Source organism: Accipiter gentilis, unplaced genomic scaffold, assembly GCF_929443795.1.
Source record: "Accipiter gentilis unplaced genomic scaffold, bAccGen1.1, whole genome shotgun sequence".
Taxonomy (NCBI): Eukaryota; Metazoa; Chordata; class Aves; order Accipitriformes; family Accipitridae; genus Astur; species Astur gentilis.
The window spans coordinates 1,675,284-1,695,872 of NW_026060823.1; the positions used below are offsets into that span (position 1 = coordinate 1,675,284).

General features: G+C 58.7%; 2 protein-coding genes across 2 annotated transcripts in view; one reads left to right on the forward strand and one right to left on the reverse strand.

Annotated features, from left to right (window-relative positions):
- LOC126036755 (electroneutral sodium bicarbonate exchanger 1-like) overlaps positions 1-20,589 on the forward strand; it is a 168,910-nt gene that overhangs the window by 11,500 nt on the left and 136,821 nt on the right. The gene's annotated exons all lie outside the window — the stretch shown is intronic.
- Positions 15,874-19,213, reverse strand: LOC126036753 (electroneutral sodium bicarbonate exchanger 1-like). The gene is made up of 6 exons (XM_049796796.1): positions 19,134-19,213; positions 18,270-18,521; positions 17,389-17,457; positions 16,675-16,848; positions 16,438-16,575; positions 15,874-15,959 (listed from the first exon to the last, which is right to left on the reverse strand). Exons 1-4 carry the CDS (start codon positions 19,185-19,187, stop codon positions 16,789-16,791), a joined length of 435 nt encoding a protein of 144 aa, XP_049652753.1. The 5' UTR covers positions 19,188-19,213; the 3' UTR covers positions 15,874-15,959; positions 16,438-16,575; positions 16,675-16,788.

The window sequence follows — 20,589 nt, forward strand, 5'->3', positions numbered from 1 at the left end:
TCATCTTCTTCTTTTCAGCACCCACCACGAGCCCCATTGCAATTTGGAAGAGATGGATGGAGAGCTCCCGCACCGTGTCCAGCTCCTGGGGGAAGAGGGGAGGAGGACCTCAGCCACAAGCCCATGGCAAGCAAGGGGCTGACATGGAGACAGACATCCCCAAAATGGCTGCAGGCAGCCCTGCTGCAAAAGGCAGCGAGCTGCGGCATGCAGATGGTCTGCCCAGGGAGACTGGGGTCTCCGGGGCTGAGGGCCAGAGAGGGAGGCCCTGCAGAAGGCTGGAGGATGCTGCCAGAGCAGGGTGTGCATTGGTGGGGCTCAGCACGCCTGCTGCCATCCTGCCACCACTGTCCCCCGCTGCGGCAGGGAGGCCGAGCCGGAGTGAGTCCTTGGTGGGGGGTTTGTGACACAGCACGGAGCCACCAAGGGCAGCAATGGGGTCTGGGGACTGCAGGGCAAAGCATCCCCCTGCAGAGCACAGGGGCTGCAGTGGGAGGCATGAATGGAGGTGCCCAGGAAGGGGGACATGGGGCTCTCCCCCAGCCTTACATTGTTGAAAAGCAGCAGGAGCTTTCCAGCCAGTGCCAGGGCAGTGAGGCTGAGTCTCTTCCCCTCCAGCAGCCAGAGCATGTTGCCAAGCACGGGCAGGGCCGCGGCGCTGGCATCACTGTCATCATCCAGCAGCTGGTCCATAACGTACGGCAGCAGGATAAGGGCTTTCCTTTCCTGTGTGAGACATGCCACCTCCTTTTTGTAAAGGAGCCACCGATCACAGGGGTGAAAACCCTCTCCACGAACACCGGCCTCCCCACTGGGTTCTCTGCAGGCAGTGCAGGTTACGAGGGCAAGGTCCCGGCAGACAGGGCTCACCAGCATGCCCATGGGAAGAGCAGGGCACAGAGGGGGAGGACAGACAGCACTGGCTCCTTGCCAGCCCTTCGGCTGCCCCCTTCTCCACCAGACCCCCCTGGATAGGCTGGTGGGTGACTGGCGCTGCCTGGAAAGCTGCCCAAGCTGCCAGCAGCCCCTGCCATGGCTGCTGTGTTTCACTCTGGGGCTCAACACCTCACGGCCAGGCCCTGCAGACCCCACGCTCAGGCCGGTTGCTCTGCCGCCAGCATCCCTGCTGGGACGTGCTGGCAGTGGGAGCCCGTTCCCGTCAGCACTGCTGCTTCTCTCCTTGGCATGGCACAGCCATGGGGCAGAGGGCCGGGGAGGCAGGAGAGCTGGCAGCAGCCAGCACAGCCCACAATGCCCAGGAAAGCCTGAGCTGCCACGTTACCCACTGTTCCACCCTGGGCTGCTGTCCCGGCTGCCCCCTACTCACTGTGTCAGGCCTCTCGGTGAGCCTGAGGATGGCCCTGAGCACCAGGCTGGGCATCCCCAGGCACTGGCTCTGCAGATAAATGGGGAAGATTTCCAGGGCACGGACCAGCTCTTCACTGATGTTGGTAAAGTCCAGCATCTGAAACACAGGCAGTGGGAGCTGGTGAGGTGTGGTGCTGGCTCCAACCATCAGCTCAGGACAAGGACGCAGGGCAAGACCAAGCCCAGACAGAGAGAGGCAGCAGGGATTGCAGAGAGTCCCCGTGCCCCACACCACAGCACATTGCTTGCTCATCTGCTCCTCCATGGTACCAACCAGAGCCCACCCACTGCCCCAGCTTTCCCCACAGTGGTGGGCATGGGAGAACCGAGCATCGGGGGGAGCTTGGAGTGGTGCCATCAGGCTCACCTCAATGAAGAAGACCATAGCGACCATCTGCCAGGTGGGGTCCTCTGTCCTGAGGAGCTCTACCAGATGGCAGAAGATGGCGGAGCGCAGGCGCCTTGGCATCTTCATCATCTCCCTGACGGGGAAGGAGGCACTGTCAGGCCTGAGCCAGGCAGGCACATCTTTTGGGGGTTTGCACCAGCCTGGACATCGCCAGTCTGTACCACTTTCTCCAAGTAATGGGGACCCCACTGCCATCAGCCCCAAGGGAGGGGGTGGCATGGGGTACCCTGTCCCCAAGGAGCAGGGAGAAGGGGCTCTCACCTGGCGATAATGCGCACTCCCATGAGGTGGGTCTGGGAGCTGAGCAGGGTGTCCCAGCCACCCTGCGCCTCGATGGCCAGTACCTGGTTCTCAAAACCCATGCTGCAGAGCAGCACTTTCATGGACTGCACCGCAGACCTGCACAAGGAGAAATGCTTAGCTCCCACCCTGGCTTGGCTCCGGGTGGTTGGCAGGGATGAGAGGAAAGGGATGGAGCACCTGATGGGAGTGAGCTGATCCTGTCGGTGCTCCGTCCAGAAGATGTGCACTTCCTGCAGCGTCAGCTCCGTGGTGAATGACGCTTGGAAAAGCAGCGCCAGAAAAAGCTGGGGGAAAATTGCCTCCACCTGCCAGAGGCAGACAGACTGCAGGAGGATCTCGCTTATCGCCCTGGTTGCCTGCAGAAGACACCCGGACGCTGAGATGTCCCCTCATCCCTGGGGAGGTCAAGCCTTGGGGCGGGCAGGGAAGGGGAGCAGGGGCCCCGGACAGCTGAGATCAGCCCCGGAGGTCAGCAAGGCTTCGTCCAGCAACTCACAGCCAGGGAGAGGATGCGCGGGTTGTCCTTGGTGCAGGTGGAGGTCTTGCGCAGTGACTGGTTCACCAGCAAGCTGAGCAGCTCCCTCAGCACCTTGTCCGCAGCCCGGAGGTCAGACATCATCGCCCTCCACATGGCCCTGGCGACACTGCAGGGACACGGGGCTCTGTCAGCAGGGACACCCCAGAGGATGGCCGGGCTGAAATCCCTCGGGAGGGTCTTGGGGCCCCTCTCCTAGTGTGAGAGGAGCCCCCAAAGGCTGGTGGTCCCCTTACCGGGTGCACGTCGGGGAGCACTGCAGCAGGCTGGCCACCAACTCCCTGGGGTGTTTGCGCACAAGCACCACCAGGGCCCTGTCCAGGCTTTTGCGGGCTACCACCGCCCTGACGGAGGGCCGGCTTCTGTAGATGGCCCACACGACGTTCAGCACCTGGAGGGGAGACACGGGTGGGAGTGGGGATGTCAGCATGGTGAGCGCGGCCATTTCCCCAGCTCCTACTGGGAGCTGCTTCCGTTCCTAGTGCGGTATGCCAGCTCGAGACGGCGTCAGTGCTAGCCAGGCACAGAGCCAGGGGAGGAACAGTCCCCCAGTGGGCTGGAGCATCAGCTGTGCCACCCATGGGCTATTCACCTGCCCCGGCTGGAAGGCACGGTCCGCCACAAGGACATCCACCATGTGGGCAGCCAGCCTGATGCTGTAGGCGCTTGGGTGTCTCAAGCTCTTGATAGCCATGAGGATGATGTCTGCCTGGTCGGAGGACTGGAGGTATTTTGTGAACATCTGCAGGATGAAGGAGAGGAGGGGAGATTTGTTGCCTCACCCAGAGCATCACCCAGAGCATCTTGACTGTGCAGTGAGAGCGGGGCACGGAGCCAGGCTGCGCTGGGGAGGAGACTGACGGTAGGCATCAGGGTCCCGCAGGGGACTGAAGCTCCCTGAGGGCCTTTGCCTAGCCCCTGCTCAGGAACAGCGTGAGCCCCTGTCGTCCCCACGCATCGGGTGTCCCTTCACTCACACTGAGCCAAAGGCACTTCTTACCAAGAAGATTTTGCGGGTGTGGCTGATTTTCAAAAGCTGCCAGGGCTTCATTGCTTGCCAGTCCTCCTGGAGCTGCAGCTGCTCTGTGCCATGCAGCCAGGGCCACCTGCCTGGGGGGGAGCAAAAACGGGGTGCTTAGAGAGAGGGTGCAGAAGTGGAAGTGCAGTCTGAGAGCATTGGGCAGAAAAGTTGCTGGCAAAGAAAAAGGGCACCAGAAAGGTCCAGGGAGCGGGTACCCAGGGAGGGTCCAGGGCTATTGTGAGCGGGGGCAAGGCAAAATGACTTTTCACACTGCAGGCAGGCAGGCAGGTTGGATAAGGCTTTCTCTCGTCAAGGAGAGTGGCCCCTGACTGCCCATGCCTGGGGGATCCAGCCCGACACAGCTTGTCTTACTTCTCTGCTGCAGGACAAACGTGTGCAGGTGATAGAGAGCTTCTGCAGCCTCAGGACGCATCCCCTTGTCCTTGCAGGTGCAACAGAGGGTGAGGTGCCCCACCAGCTTCCCCAGCATTACAAACTGATGTGTCTTGGAGCACTGATGCCTGCGGACTGTGGCTTGGGCAAAGCAGGGGCAGACCTGGGGGAAGAGAGGCAGTGTGAGCACAACGGGAGCCCCAGCTGCTCCCAGAGCAGCTAGGCAGCAGCCAAGAGCAGGGCAGGGCTGCCGGACCCAGGTTCCTGCCTGTGCCCGGGGCAGCCCTGCCCTGCCCTGCCCTGGGAGAGAGCATCGACAGGACAGGGGCAGGGCAAAGACCCCTGCTCCCGACCTGCTGGCTGGGTGCCCAGCTTCCCTGGGAGGTGCCGGGGCTCAGGGGCACAGGGACAGGGCACTGGGGCTGCCCAGACCAGGAGCTCGGTACCTGCGGCAGGGAGTAGGTGGTGATGAAGTTCACCAGCCTGGCGATCCGTGCCATGGCCCTCTCCTGCACCTCTGCCAGCTGGGAATCGGTGAAGGGCAGCAGCAGCTGGGAGGAGAAAAGCTGCTGGTGTGCCAGGGAGGTGGCATGGCACAGCATGGCACAGCCAGGCTTGCTCTGGGGCAGTGCCTGGGATGGGGCATGTGTCCTTCTCGCCCCTCACAGCAACCTGCTGCGGGCAGGCAGGTCACTGCATCCCGCTTCTGCTGCTGCCTCTGCTGCCTTCCATTCACTCCCCACCAAAAAACATCCCTCTGCCTCCCACCCAAGGACTCCAAGGCTTTGGGGTGACCACCTCACTGGGGACCTGTGGTGGGGACTCTGGGATATGGCCCATGGTGAAGCTGGAGGGGGAAAGCCCCAGGGCTGGGCTCCCCTTGCCAGACAGGCAGGTCCATCTGGGAGGCAGTGTTGGGGAGGACGGGCAGCGGGCAAGGCTGCAGAGGTGGCGTGGGCTGGGGCAGGAGAAGGGGCTCTGGCGGGAGCCAGGAGGCAGGGGGGTGGGGGGGGGGCATGGCTGGTAAGGAGAGACATTCCCTGCCCCCCTCCTTGCACCAGGTGCTGGGGGTGGGCACCGCTCAAGCCAGGGGTCACTGCCCATGGGGACCCTGTGCCAAGGTCAGACCTCCAAGATGTTCTGCAGCTCCACGATGCCAAGGGTGCCGGCACTGCGTACCAGCACCTGCAGCATGCTGTCCATCGTGGCCAGGGTCTGTGAGGGGGACAGAGTCTTGGGGGCAGCCCTGGAAGCCTGGCAGGGGACGGCCATGGCCCTGCGGTGCCCAGGAAGGGGCCTCGCAGCCAGGGAACTCCCCATGGTTCACCCCCTGGCACACCTTGGAGCAGAGTGAAGCATCAGGGCCCTGAGTGTCCTCCTGAGGAGGCAGGTGGAAGATGTTGCAGAAGCAGGCATACAGGAGGCTGTTCTTCTTCTCCTGCAGAAGCAGCCCCGCTCTGCTGCGGGGACAGAGGAGGAGGCAGACCCTGGGCTTAGAGACCTGAGCTGAGCCCCATGCCATGGGGGACCCCTCAACCCTCCATCACACTGGCACTTGCCTTTGCGGGGAAAACCCTGTGGCACCCCCTGCCCTGTTCTCTGCCTCCCTCTCAGACCCAGGACTGGGGATGCCCCCCACCTGGGACCGGGGCCATCGGGGCCACCAAGCTGGGGGCTGGGGCAGGTACCTCATGGAGATGATGGCCAGCATGGCTTGCTGCTGCACCATAATGCCCTGGGGGCCAGCGGGCTCCTCTTGCAGCAGCACCTGGGGAGCACAGCAGCGTGGGACAGCTCAGGATGGGGCAGTTTCCTTCACCCAGCAAGAGCCTGTGGGGCTGGCAGAGCCCAGGTGCCCCCATCCTGGCACCCCCTCCCCACCCAGCACCCAGTGGTCCCAAGCCCCATGGCTGGAAGGGCTGTGCCCGTCACAGAGCCACAGGCTGGCCAAGGGACCTGCAAACATCCAGCCAGGCCGCCCAGGTGGCTTTGGAGCATCTCCAAGGATGGAGACCTGGAGCAGTGCTCATCCGCAACCCCCCTGCCTGGCCAAGCTCTCATCTGCCCCCGGGGCTGTGTCGCTGCCTGCTGCCCCTGCCCCTGCCTCAGCCTGACTGGCCGTCCCCTCACCTCGATGGTCTCCACCACCTCCGGCTGGCAGAAGTAAAGCATGTCCCACACAGCGGAGTCCACGCTGGTGGTGCTGCAGATGGTGCAGATGGAGGCCAGAAACCTCAGCTTCTGGGCCTCTTGCTGCCAGCCAGGGAGGAGACAGACAGACAGACAGTGTCAGGGGGGAGAGACAGCCAGGTGGGGGGCCCAGCACAGCCCCCAGCACCTCCTGAGCACGGGACAGGGGCCGAAAGACAGGCTGGGAGACACGGGCACAGCCTCATAGAAGTGGCCACGGATACCTTTGGTCTGCTCCTGAGGAAGGCTCGAATGATGTCCAGGGTATTGTCTTCCTCCCTGGGCAAAGCCAAGGCAGAGCAGCACAGATCTGGCCAAGAGAGAGCAGGAAGGGCTGGGGGGCAAGCAGCAGGGAAAACCCGAGCCCTCTGCCCAGCTCCCAGGGATGCCACAAGCCCTTGCTCAAGGCTGGGACACCGGTGTCCCCTGTGTGCCCCAGGAGAGAGGGTGTGATGCTGGAGGGCAGCACAGGGAGGGGGCCCTGCTGTGGTCTGGTAAGGGATGCGCTAGCACCAGGGCACAGGGAGAGTCCCTGTCCCAGGAACGCCAGAACAGAGCTCCCTTCCTGGCCACTGCGCTGTGGGAGCTCCGATGCCAGCCTGGCTGGGGGATGTGAGCCTGGCCCAGGACAAGGCAGGGCAGGCTGGGGAGCCCCCTGCTCCACAGCACCCGCACACTCACCTGCCCGCAGCAGCTGGACCTCGGACATCTCATGGGGCTTTGGCCTGGATCTGGGAGCCGGGGCAGCTCCAGCCTTCTCCACCCAGGCCTGCCTAACGTGGCCAGGGGGTCTCTCCGCCATCCTGCAGGAGGGAGGGAGGAAAGGGGTGAGGAGGACCCCCTGCCACCCCAGGGGTGGTGGGGGCAGAGGTGGCTGTGCTCAGGGGCTCCTCGCTCCCATCCTGTCCCAACACTGTCCTCCCAGACACTGCGGGAGCAGGGCTGGCTGCCACAGGGTGTCGCAAAGTACCCCAATGTCACTCCCCTAAGCCCCCTGATCCCCCCTCCCCAGAAGCCCTCTGGCTGCCCCGGAGCACGTGGACCCCTCCTCGCCCTGGGGGGACGGGACTGGCTCCCTCTTCCTCCTCCTCCCGCTATGGGGCTGGGGTTTGTCTGTATGGGGGCATCCCCCTTGTCGCAGACACCCCTCTGTCCTCTGTCCCTTCCCTCCCAGGGCCTGGTGCCACCCCCACCTATGGCCAGGCCGAGCCGGGGAGCAGCCCCCAGCCCCTCAGGCACGCCGAGGCTCTTCCCTCGTCCTCAGGAGGCGCAGGACAAGGCCCGCCGGGCTCCCCTCGCTTGAAGGCAGGTGGGCACACCGGGACACCAGAGGCCTTCCTGTGCGCTCAGCCACAGCGATCTGCGACCGTTGGGGTCTGCTGGGTTGCCCTGGTTACGGCTGCCGCGGCAGGCGGCAGGGTTCCATCGGCCGTTCGCTGGCACGAGGGAGGGGGGGAGTCCCCCCTCCCCCCCTCCCCGGGGCCTACGCCCCCGCTGGGCTCAGCCCGGGCCTGCTGGGTCGTCGTCTGAGCGGGCGCGGGGGCCCGGGCCGGGGTGCTGGGGGACGCGCTACGCCCGGGGTGGTGGGGCCGGGAGCGAGGTGGCGTGGGCACAGAGGGGTCGGTGCGTGGGGACGGGCGGGAGGTGAGGCGAGAGGCCGGTGGGCAGCGGGAGGCTGCGGGTCGGGCCGTTGCGGCGAGCTCGGCCCAGCAGCGGGGAGCAAGGCGGACGGCAGCGGCGGCGGGGCCGGCAGGTGGGTACGGGCGGGAAGGGGACGGGAACGGGGGAGCGGGGGAAGAAGGAAGGAAGGAAGGAAGGAAGGAAGGAAGGAAGGAAGGAAGGAAGGAAGGAAGGAAGGGGGAAAGGGGAGGGGGAGAGGCGTCTGGTGATGGGTCAGGGATGGGGTCGATGAGGGGGTCAGGGATGGGGTCGATGAGGGGGTCAGGGATGGTCAGTGAGGGGCTGGGGGCCACTTGTCTGGGAGGTCCAGCCGTGGGGTGGGCGCAGTGATCAGCTGGGTGGTGCCGTTCAGGTTTGTGCAGCCTGTGCGGGTGTAGCGTGGTTTGGAGTGATGGGGGGGTGCAGGCAGGGTGGGCTGCGCTGTGCAGGGGTGCAGTCTGTTTTGGGTGCTGGGGGAGGTGCCCTGGACAGACGTGTCATTCATGCTGGGGAAGCAGAACCAGGCGCTGGTGAGCCGGTGCAGCGGTTCCTCCTGCGCAACATTCTTAGGAAAACTCTCCTTTTTCTTTCCTTTTCCTTGCTCCTTCGCTTCCAGATCTCCGTGGTCGCAGTTTGTGCTGCCTCACCTCCAGCACAGCGTGCAGAATGAAACGACGGTCACAGAATTCGTCCTCCTGGGGTTCTGCAGCACCCCAGCCCTGCAGCGCTGCCTCTTTGGCCTTTTCTCTGCCCTCTGCTCTGCCACTCTGATGGGAAACGCACTTGTCTTTCTGCTTATCTGCCTGGACTACTGCCTCCCCATGTACTTCTTCCTCTGCCACCTCTCCATCGCGGACATCTGCTACGCCTCCAGCAATGTCCCCCGTATGCTAAGGAGCCTCCTTGGACAAGGCAGAACCCCCTCCTTTGCTGGGTGTGGGGCACAGAGCCATCTTTATTTAATCTTTGCACTTACGGCGTGCGTGCTGCTGGCCATCATGTCTCACGTTCGCTATGTGGCAATCTGCCGTCCCCTGTGCTATGCCCTCATCGTGATCTGGAGGCTGCGCCTCACCCTTGCCACGGTTTTGTGGGCTTTGGTGTTTGTATTTGGTACACTGCAAGCCTCTCTGGCTTTACACCTGCCTTTCTGTGGCCCCTGCGAGGTTGTCCACTTCTCCTGTGAAATTCTTGCTGTCTCAAAGCTGGCCTGCCCTGCCGCTCCTGCCAATAAAGTCCTGATCTTTGCTGTTTGTGTGTGCTTCTTCCTCTTCCCTTTAGCCCTAATCCCGATTTGCTCCCTGGACAGCCTGGCCACCGATCTGTGCATCCGCTCTGTGCCAGGATGGCACGAAACCACCTCCACCTGTGGCTCCCACCCGACCGTGGTGGGTGTCTTTTATGGAAACGCCATCTTCGTGTACGCGGGGCCCGGGAGCGGTAACTCCTCTGGGAGGGAGAAAGTTCTTTCCCTTTTCTACAGTCTCGTCAGCCCCAGTTTGAACCCCGTCATTGACAGTCGGAGGAACAAGCAGGTGAAGGAAGCCTTGCTGAAGCTTCAGAGAAGGAAGAGGGTCTTTCATTCCCTCTAGCTGGCGCTCTAGGCTTTCACCTGTCTCCTGTCTTTCTGCTCTTTCTTCTTGAGCTCTTGCAGTATTTCTCACGGAATGTTAAGTGGTTAAAAGTGTCCTGGTTTCAGCTTGGATAGAGTTAACTGTCTTCCTAGTAGCTGGTACAGTGCTATGTTTTGAGTTCAGTATGCAAAGAACCTTGATAACACTGATGTTTGCAGTTGTTGCCGAGGAGTGTTTAGACTAAAGTCAAGGATTTTTTCAGCTTCTCATGCCCAGCCAGCGAGAAAGCTGGAGGGGCACAAGAACTTGGCACAGGACACAGCCAGGGCACCTGACCCAAACTGGCCAACAGGGTATTCCATACCATGCGACATCCCATCTAGTATAGGAACTGGGGAGTGGGGGGGAAATCGCTGCTCGGGGACTAGCTGGGTGTGAATGGTGGGTGGTGAGCGATTGCACTGCGCATCATTTGTACATTCCGATCCTTTTATTATTGCTGTTGTCATTTTATTAGTATTATCATTATTAGTTTCTTCCTTTCTGTTCTATTAAACCGTGCTTATCTCAACCCACGAGTTTTACTTCTTTTTCCGGATTTTCTCCCCCATCCCACTGGGTGGGGGGGGAGTGAGTGAGCGGCTGGGTGGTGCTTAGTTGCTGGGTGGTGCTTAGTTGCTGGCTGGGGTTAAACCACGACAGAGACAGAGTCACAGCAGCACAGAATGGATGCTGAAAGAGACCTCTAGAGATCATCCAGCCCACCTCGGCTGCTCGAGCAGGGCCAGCTGCAGCAGGCTGTGAGTCTGCTTCTCGAAGGTTCTATTGGCTGCGTTGCTCCCAGGTTGTGGAGCTCGCATGGGAAATGGGCAATGAAGAGGGATGAAGTTTTCAGGCACTTTCTGGCCGGTGCAGTGATTTTTTTTTTTTTTTTTCCCTTCTGATTTTTTCTCCCCACTTCCTGGTCTTGCGGCTGCCCAAGGCACAGCCAGACAAGCGGAGGAGGGTCCCTGCCTGGCCTGCAGCTCCCTCCCTCGCCATTCTTGGGGTGATTTGGGGTTATGTTGCTGTGTCAGTGAGGCAAAGCTGGGCTCTTGGGGGCTGAGGTCAGTGGGACCAAGGAAGGCCGTGATGGTCTTGAGGCTTTGAAGGGCTGTGCACCGAGCCCTGTCCCCGCTGGAGGGGACGCTGGTGGTGTTCAAGACGAAGGCCTTGCAGCCCTTGTTGTTGTGTGTGCCCGTGTCCCCCCCAGCCCCCAAGGTCTGTTGTTGTCGCAGGGGCTCTGTGCTGCTTTCTGCGTAGGGCTGTGTCCGTGAGTCCTGCAGGGACCTGTCTGTCCTGGCTTCCCCACCAAAGGGCTGCTTCCCCTGGGGAAGGGGACAGGGAAGTTGTTCCCATTCCCACCCCCCCACCATCGCCTGCCCAGCTGGTGGAGACTGGGCCCTGGGGGTGGCTGGGTTCCCCTCGTGGCTTGCTGGCTCAGATTTGGGGTTCAGTGGGGCTTTTGCACCTCTTGGGGGCTGTTTCTTGGTGTCCCCTGTGCTCCCTCCCCGTCCCACACAGGCACCGAGCAGTTCTGGAGAAGGAGCTTTTAATTGAAAAGACAAGAGAAAAGGTCCCATCCAAGCTGGTCTAACCCCTCCCTAGCCACCCCCGCCCACCCCCCCTGCCATATACCCCACCCCTCCTCTCCCACCCCCCCCACTGCCCCCATCTCCATCCCTCTCACCCCTGTCTAATCCCCCCCCCACACACACACCCTCACGTTGGCTGCCAGAGCCCTGCGCTTGCTGGGTGCCATTGGCAAGGAGCTCTGCGCCTGCCTCTTCCTCCACTTGCCGGCCGTGGCAGGTGGGGACGGTGGCAGGTCCATCCCCGCATCCTGCCACGGCTCCTGGGGCTGCATCCCGCCGCCGTTGACTATTTTGAGGCTCAGCATGGCGTCGCTGAGCTTGGGGATGCAGTAGTCGGGGGTGAGCATCTCCTCAGGCAGCGAGAGCGAGCTGAAGTCGTGGTCGGGGGTGTCTGTGCTGGTGCCAGCAGCATCCTCGGGCACGGAACCTCTGCTGGGAGCATCCTGGCTGACCCCCACTCTATCCAGGGAGCAACCGAAGAGCCTTAGGGCCTCTTCCAGGAGCATCTCCTCGGACACTGCAAGGTCGCCTGCAGTGTCCCCAAGGGCTTCGTTGTTGGTGGCAGCGCAGGGGCTGGTGTGGACATCGCTGCCCGGGGGTGCCCCCACAGGGGTGGCCGTGCTGGCGATGTTGATCTGTGCCAGCTGCCCCTCGCTGTGCTGGTAGCCAGGGATGGACACTGGCAGCTCCAGAGGGTCTGGGGCCACCCCACTCCTCTGGTTTTTGTAGGGTGTGAGGTATCGTGGTTGGCCCTGGGGGGCCCCGCAGCCCCCGGGACCCCACAGGGCAGCACCCGGCAGAGAAGCGGCGCCTTGGCCAAGCGTGGGGGTGGCCAGTGGAGGCAGGTCGGTGGTTGTCCACTGGATGCAGAAGACCCGGGGGTCAAAGAGGCAGCCACATGGAGCCCTCTGCAGACCTGTGTGGGTGAGGGGGAGCTGTGCTGGGCCGGGGGAACTGTCCAGGGGCACCCGCCGAGCCGGCCCCGATGGCCGACATCCCCCAGCTCTGGGCCAGGGGTGTGGGGAGCTTGTGGCCGGGGTGATCCCCACGGGGTGAGCCGCTGTGCCGGTGGGACAGGGTTGCAAATCGGGGAGGAGACTGGCATCTAGGAGGTGAAAGGGGAGAGGTGGCCCCAAATATTTGGGGAATTCTCTGCAGATGGGCTTTACTGGGCACGCGCCGCCCGGGCGAGGGCAAGGATGCTCACCGGGGCTTGCTGAACCCCCATGCGAAAAGTGCCGGGGGAACGGGTGTGATGGGGATGGCGAAGGGGCCAGAGCAGACTGGGGTGCCATACCTGCTGGTGGTGCCTGGGGTGCCCGGGCTGCAGGGAAGGGCTGCTCCCGTGCGGGCAGGCGGCATAGGTTGGCTGAGCCTGAGAGAATGAGACAGGAGCGATGGCCAGCGGTCACCTCTGCTCTTGTCCTCCAAGAGCATCCCTGGGCTGCAGGGGTTGGGGTCGGTCCCTACCTCAAGGGTAGAAAGTTTTGGGGAGCACGAATGGCTGGAAAAGCTGGGGCGCCAGGGGGCCCCAGGGCCCAGGCAGTGGGAGCTGCGTTGGTGGCCGCGCCATGGTCCCTTCTGGCTGTTAGCTGCCAAGGACTCTTTGGCGTCTCCCAGGAAGGAATGCGGGGGCTCCCTGTGTTCCGCCCCACCCCCAAGAGCCTCCCCAGCTGCTCCTGGGGAGGGAAAGAGTTAAGGGAGGCTGGGGTGGCCCCGGGGCCTACAGGCGGCTCTCGGGGTCTGCGGGTGCAAATGCTCTTGGCTTTCAACAGTATTTTTCCGGTGGGGGAAGAACAACAAGTTGATTCAGCCGAGCCGAGTGGGCACCAAGCTGCAGCCGCAGACTCCTTGCGCCAGATGGCAAATGCGTTTGTGACCATTGCCCGCGCTTCTGTTCACTGCGTTGACCGGAGCGAGGCAGAAATAGGAAAAAGGACGTCGAGGGCATGAAGGAAGGTCATGCAGTGTTGCTCGGTGGCACGCTTTCCCCCAGCCCTCGCTCCAGTAGTGCTGTCAGGTCTTTCAGTCTCCTGCTGGGAAAAGCAGCAGCTCTGGATCCCCCTGGGAGGGGGTGGCCCTTTCCCTGGGTGCGTGACACCCCGGAGGAGACAGTACCCGCTGCCGCGTGCTCCCAGAAAAGGACTGGATTCTGCCCAACGTCCGGTGTCGGGGCGCTGGGGCTGTTTGCGCTCTACGGGATCCCAGGGATGGGGTTAGTACATCCCCTCCTCGTGCTTGGAGGATTCGGCGCTAGCAAGGACACCCCAAGGGTACCAAGGACACAGGCCTCTCGCTCCCACTGTGTGAACAGTGTGTGGCCTGGGGGAGTCGGGACAACTGCCGTGAACCGGAGGCCAAAGATCTCTCCTGGCCTGTATCCTGGTAATCAAAGAGATTGCGCTCTGTTCATGAGGCACCTCTGGCTGCAAGATTGTGCAATGCCATGTGCTGCGTAACTTGTGGCAGGGACCGATGCTGGGGGCATGAAGGCAAGCGCGCTTCTAAAAGCATAAAACTCCATTTCATTTCAGAGCGCAGCTGAGCCACCCCGCTCCTCAAGACTCTGCCATCTGCACCGCTGTGGCTGGGACCGGGCAGTGCTGCACATCCCAAAGGCCACCAAGTCACACCCGTGTCCCTGCTTTTCCGGGAGCTTCTGCGATGCGAGCGATGTTCTGGGGGCTGATCTCTTGGACTACAGCTACCCCGTCCCTGACCGGCAGCTGGCCAGGAGGGTTGTGTCCCAGGTGGAATTCCACCTCTCTGACAAGAACCTGGCCAAGGATGCTTTCCTCCTGAAACATGTCCAGAAGAACAAGATGGGCTTCGTCAGCATCAAACTGCTGACGTCCTTGAAGAAGGTAGGCAGCACGTTGCGTTGGCCAGCCGAGGTGGGAAGTGGCCTCCATGTGGAAGACGCCTGGATGTCTGGGTGTCTGGGTGTGCTCTGGCTGTCTGCCATGGCCAAAACACTCCTGTGTTATCAACAGCTTTCTAGCTACCAGTACAGAGCACAGCACTACGAGGGCTGCTGTCAGGTAAAGGAACTCCAACTCAGCCAGATCCAATACAGAAGGAAAGTGGAGAAACAACAGAGGGAGCAGCCCAGGGACACAGAGCCCCAGGTCTCATCTGGCCGCTCCTGTGACCATACGGTGTATGCAAAATCAAATACCTGAAGAGCTCCCTTAGATGCAGTTTACAGCCAGGGGACAAGAAGGTGGCAGTTCTGCATTTTGCAGCTCCCAGGCTGATGGCAGAGCCAAAGCAAAAAAAACAAACCCAAAACCAAACCAACCAAGAGAGGTAAAACTGGAGCGCAGGGAGCAAATGCTTTTCTTTCACCTTAGGCCAACTGCTTGGACGCTCTCTATGCTGCCCTGCCAGAGAGGGCATCCCTCTCGTACCAGTAAGAGACATAAGAGTGAATTAAAGCCAGGACCCCAAACCAGACCAAAAACCCGGTTGTGATCAAGAAGAAAGTGGAGAATGCATCAAATATAACAGAAAATTATTTTGGACATTCCCAGTTTACATTTGAAAAAAAGAGGAAAAAAAAAGAGGAGGAATTAGGTATTAAAAGAAGAGCACTGAATGATAAAGCCATAGCAGTCCCTCTACCACTACAAACCCACACCCCCACACGCACGTACGCACACAGACTGAACACCACTAAACTCCCCTTGACTGTGACGTTCCCCTCAGCTTGCTGGTCTAGAGATACTGAATGCCTGAAGCACACCAAGGATAACTGAAAACATCTGCATGGCTTTAATGGGAATCCTCCAACTGAAACAAAGCGCCTTCTCCCTCTGTCTGCGTTGGCACATCCCCGAGTCACGCTCTCACTCCTCTCCTTCAAAGTCAAGATTCCTAAACGTGAAAAGCGGGAGTGGGGAAAGGCGAAGGGAAGAGAAAAAGAGGGAGAGCATCATCAGTGGAAGACCTGCCAGCTGCTGCTGATTCAGCCCTGTTCGGGGGACCACCCCAGCAGAGAGGAGTTGGTTTGCATGCCACGGTCCTCACTGCCTGTTCCCAGGGACAGGCCATTTGCTCAGCCTTGCCGGCCAAAGCGTGGGAAAAGCGTAGGTGTGCGCCGTCGCTTGCTGAGGAGCACGGTCACGATCACATGCAATCCTTTACCTTTTTCCTCCCTGGATTCAAAGGGTTTCTGTCTTCAAAGTGAGAGCCTTCCATATGGTCGTTTGTGACATTTCATCCAGGATAACAATCTCAGAAGGATCAGTCCTGCAATAAATATTTTACATAGCAATCCGTGATTATGGGAACTGATGCCACCAAGGGCATTAGCATCAGCAAGAGGAACAGCGGAGCCCCGAGAATCAAAGCTCTGCATAACCGTGGGAGGTTTTGCTGGATGAGGAGTTTTGGGAGGCAAGCCGGGGAGCTGCAGAGCAACAGCTCTGTGCAAAGGCTCTTGCTGGGGCTTAGCCCCGGTCCGGGTTCCTAAGCCACTGCTGGTACAGATCACGCCTGCAACTCCTCATGTGTTAAGTATGAGGATCTCCAGCTACCGTAAAAGCACTGATGAGGCAAGGTTTGGGGGTCAAACGCGAGTGCTGCAGCCACTCTGCTTGCGGTCAGAGCCTTGCAATCACCTCCTGCAGCCCTGCCCCCAAATTTGATTTTCCCACCAAGCTGCCTGCTGGTTTCTGTGGGATGCCCCACAAAGAGGCAAGTGGAGAAAACTCTGCCAAACACCTTCAAGCTAATCTTGCCAGGGGTCGTGGCGCTTGGTGGGGCTTTACCCCTCACTGCTTTGTTTTGGGATATCCACGTCACTGGTCTTCCCCACGTTCAGCTGAACTGAACTTGCAGTAGCAGCAGCTTCCATGGCCCTCCTGGACTCCTGATGTAAAAAAGGGACAAATCACGTTCTCTGTCTTTGATCAAAGTGGAGATAAGCTGAATGCCCAGCACAAACTTAGCAGTCTGCCCTCCGCTTCTGCCCCTTGGCAGCTATAGGTATTAGTGCAGCAGGGGAGAAACCGTTCACTCCAAAGATTTCGGGGCAGGGGGACTGTGTGTTCAAAACATGATTATGAGCAAGTCTTGCCAGCAGCAGCAGCCGCAGCAGCATCTAATAATAATCATCATAATGATAATGACCTTTGTGAAAAACGACTCGTTTTAAAAATTACACCTGTATTCAAGCGCTCAGCTCACTGCTACTTGAGGAAACAAAGGTTACAAAAGTTACAGGCTATTGGGATCTATTTCGATTGAGTGCTGATCTTCCCCCAACATTTCCAGACAAGCTGTAAGAGAAACAGGCAATCTCACAGACACACGGAGATGTCCAGCCCCGAGGACACAGCAAGCCTTACCTCTTCTTCTTCTCCAGCTTCATTTCTGGCATCGTCCAACTTCTTCTTCCTTTCTGGCATAAGGTCATCCAGAAAGCTGAGCTCTCGCTTTGAGAAGCAGAAATCCATCGCTTTCCGGACAAATACGAGAGCCAAAACCTTCACGAATAAGAGGGAAGATGCGGTGAGCTCAGAGACGATGCCACCTCTCACAACAACGCTGCAAACACCCCGCTGCCGAGCGGTGGCAGCTCTTACCATCATGGGAAAGATGATGGCGGCACGGGACACCTTGATGGTCCAGAGCAGGACGAGGCAGGTCAGCTGGATCGCCGTGAAGAAATGCACCTTTCGCAAGGGCACGTGCCGCAGTTAGATGAAATCCGGCTGGTGTTTCGCCGGCATCCAAAACAGCTTCAAGCGATCAAAGAACTGCGAAATAAAAGGGAAAGGTTGCCACCTTGGGACTGCGGCAAGTTGCTGGCCCTCTCGAGACGTGGAGGCACTTTGCAGCATCTCGCTTGCCGTCAGAACTCCTGGATCCCACCGCATTCCTCCTGGGAGCAGCACCCATTTTCCCTTCGCTCCATCTAGCAACCGGCTTGCCCCTGAGAGCTGCCCAAACGGCAACTCTTCCATGCCATTCCATTATTAGCATTTCTCGGCCCACTGAATCCCCCCATGAGGATTTCCACCAGTGGTAGAAACTGCCTTCCCTTTGCACCAAATTCCCCCGCTTTTCACGTAACCAAACACTGACCTGCCCTAAACCCTGCAACAGAGAGCGCTGAACTTGCCTGGTCCTCCCAGCCCTATCTACCTCCTGTGCCTCCACCAATCTCTTTCTTACACAAAAGAGTTTCATTGCTTGCTCTGTGAGAAGTTTTTCCCATGCCACTGCTTTTTTCCCTGCTGCTACAGAGACAAAATACCAGGGAGCCGACATGCTGCACGCTGTAAAAGAGTCCGTACCTGAATTCCTCTGAGCGACGACACACCCATGTAGAGAAAGACGCCATAAAGCACAGGCATTGGTATAAACTGGGGGGGGGGAAGAAAAAGAAAAGAAAGAATGCAATCGTTTCTTTTTCTGTATTGCATTTTCAGTATTACCACCCTCTTCCACAGGCACTGCCTAAAATTGCTTGAAGCTTTCCAGCTTCCATTCAGGCTTAGAGATGGGTCAGATATTAACCATTGTTTTGCCATTTTGTGCGCACGAGTGAGCTAAGGCTCTGCTTTAGGCTGAACTTGGGAGTTATCTCTCCTCAGAATAATCCTATTTTCCAGAAAGGTTGGAGGAAAATAGGCGATTTCACCCGTGCTACCCTATGCCGCATTCTCTGGCGGTAGAAGAAACACTTCTGCCTATTCTTGGGGCAACAGGCAAAGGCCACAGGCCTCCTTTTAGCCTAGAGACGAGATTACTTTGTGGGAGGAACGTGCAAGGAAGCCCACAGGGATGACCTCAGTGTGTTTAGCTCCTGGGAACGGCTGCTCCGCGGCATTTGGGGAGCAAATTGCAGCCACTAAAGGGCTGCCTGTTTGAAAGACAGCAGATGTGCTGGTCTGAATATGCTCAACTGTAACCCATAAACATGGGTGGGCCTGAAAGACACCCAAAAATTCAAGCAGTTGCGTTGCTCGCTCGCCTCGAGCACACGAAACGGGGGCCTGAAGGGCTGCAAAACCTAACCGAGGCTGGTTCCCACCGTTGGTCAAGCCTCAAGGGTTGGGACCACCTCCTCCTCCTCCGCTCCACAACTAACTACTCAGGCCTGCAGAGAGGGGACTGTTTTTCTGTAACCTCCAACAAGCTCACGGTTGTTGGGTGGTTTGCATTTTCCTCTCACCTTTAACACAGAAGTGAAGAAGACAGAGCAGCCCATGAGCACAAAGATCAGCAAGCCAGTGACTCTCTGCTCTTGTATCCCCAGCAACTTGGGTTGTTCTCCTGGAGCTGAGCAGTCAGACTCTACTTTGAGGCTATTCACGTGGGTGATGGACAGGACGGTCGCAGCCACAAACCAGGGCAGCCCCATCACAGAGCACACCCCGAGCATCACGGCCACCACAAAAAGGTCCAGGTGGTACCCGCATCCTTTCTGCAGGCAGGAAAACAAGAAACAGAGCATCCCATAGCACAAGAGCAAGGATAACGTCGCAAGTCAGACTCAAACCCTGCTCGAGCACAAGTCAACTTCTTCAGAATTCAAAACAAGAAATGGAAACAAGCAAGGGTGTATGCAGGCTTTGCACAAGCACCTGGCATGAAAATCTGGCAGGAGTTCAGACACAATGGATATGCAGAGCTTGTGCATTAAATACTTCTCCAAAAAACAACAAGCCACAACCCAAAAGCACCAAACCATTTTTTCCACTCACAAAGAAAATTCTACCACTTGCAAGGAAGGTGTGACTCTGAGTTATCCCTGGCAGCGCATCAAAACAATTCATTCCCCACACCTGCTGCTGCTGCCATTTTAAAACAAAAACGCAGTTCTCTATTGCTCCAAGATTAATTTGCTCCTCCAAAAGGTTGCTCATCTATACTGCTCTGTCACTTGCTCCCTGCTTCATCGTTAATCCAGGAGAGCATCCTGCCACGCAGCCTGACCTTGTCCCAAACCAATGCCTTCAGAAAGCATCGGGAATAAGAGCTTCCCCCCAGACCTGCAGCCCAGAAGGGGCTGGAGTCATCTCTCGCAGGCCCTTACCTTCAGCTTGTGCTCCTTCCTGTTCACAATAACGGCACTGATCTGCTGGTCCATGAATATCAAGATGGTGCAGAGCAGAGCTGGGACGAGCGCAGCCAACACCGTCCACCAAGGGTTGGGTCCTATGGGGTTGATGAACCACCCGCGGTCGTCTCTGGTAGGCTGCAACAAAGCCCACACATCAGCATTGTCTCCCAGCCCAGGCACTCCACTGGCTTTCATTTTCCCCTCCCTCCTTGCGTCAGAGCACCTCCCAGCCCTGGCTTCATGTCCCCCTCTCCCGGGGGCTTCAGCAGTGCCAGTCTCCTCCTTGCAAGCAGCTCTAGATACTTCCCCTGTAGGTATCTAGTTTTGGGGCCATCTTCTCATTTCCAGGAGGAAGCAAGGCACTTGGAGGTGGAAGAGGAGATGGTCACACCACCAGCATCTCCTCCAGACTCAGCCCTGCCCTGCCCCGGCATCACCTTGTGGCACCCCCACGTGCCAAAACACCCCGTTACCTTGAACGCATGGGGGACCTGGAGCTTCGGCGATGGGATCCCAACCACAAAGTCAAGGAGCACCATGATGACGATGGTGAGGAAAACAGCAAAGTCGCTCACTGTGGACCGTACCTGGGGCGAGAAACCAGAGGTGAGAGGGGCATGGCAAACAGGGCCGTAAGGTGAGATGCAAGAGTTGCAGACATCCACAACATTAAGGCTGCTTAACCAAATCCCACCACCCCTCTGAGCACATGCAGCCTGATCCCTTGCTTAGATACTGCTGCTGTGTTTGTCCCTGTGAGATCTGGGGTCAGACAATAAAAAAAAGCTTAACTAGGCCAACAAGGGTTGGTTTAAGTCAAAATCTAAAAATAATAATAATAATATTAAAAATAAGAAAACACATGTCTGCCACTACAGCTACACTCACAGCTACAATGGCAACAAGGCACTGAGGCATCCTTTAGTCCTCAAAAGGAAGCTCCTCATTCGAATCTACTTTCCACTCGAGCACATAATGCGCAGAAGGTAGGGGAAAAAAAATAAACCGAAAACCCCAACCCCCAAAACTTTGGGAAACCTGACTTCCTACTACCTGAGGAGAAGAAAAAAAATAAAAAAAAATCAAACCCCAAAAATCTTCAATCTGGGGCAGGTCACGAGGCAGGTGGGAAACGCTACAATGATTTTGCACTCATGGAAATGAGTGTGAGACATCCAAGCTCTTGGAGAGCTTGGCCTGCAAGGCCAACGTTTCCCAGCTTGACCAAGGCAGGGCAAATACTGCTTAGTGCTCCAGGAAAGCCATTTTGGGAAACGAGTGCGGAGATGGACACTGGCCACCTCCTTCTACTTACTCTGGTTGGAAAGTAGCGGCTGGTTTTAAACTTCTTCAAGAAGCTTGACAGGGCAAAGGTGGCGAAGAAGAGGATGCAGCACCAGAAGAATACATCAGGGGTGTAGGGGCCGTC

Coding starts and splice junctions, on each gene's coding strand:
- LOC126036753 (XM_049796796.1), bottom strand. CDS start 19,187: ATGGACCAGCAGATCAGTGCCGTTATTGTGAACAGGAAGGAGCACAAG. Junction 17,458..18,269: donor TCTTCACTTCTGTGTTAAAG/GTGAGAGGAAAA, acceptor CCCCCCCCCCAG/TTTATACCAATGCCTGTGCT. Junction 16,849..17,388: donor CGTCGCTCAGAGGAATTCAG/GTACGGACTCTT, acceptor TTTATTTCGCAG/TTCTTTGATCGCTTGAAGCT.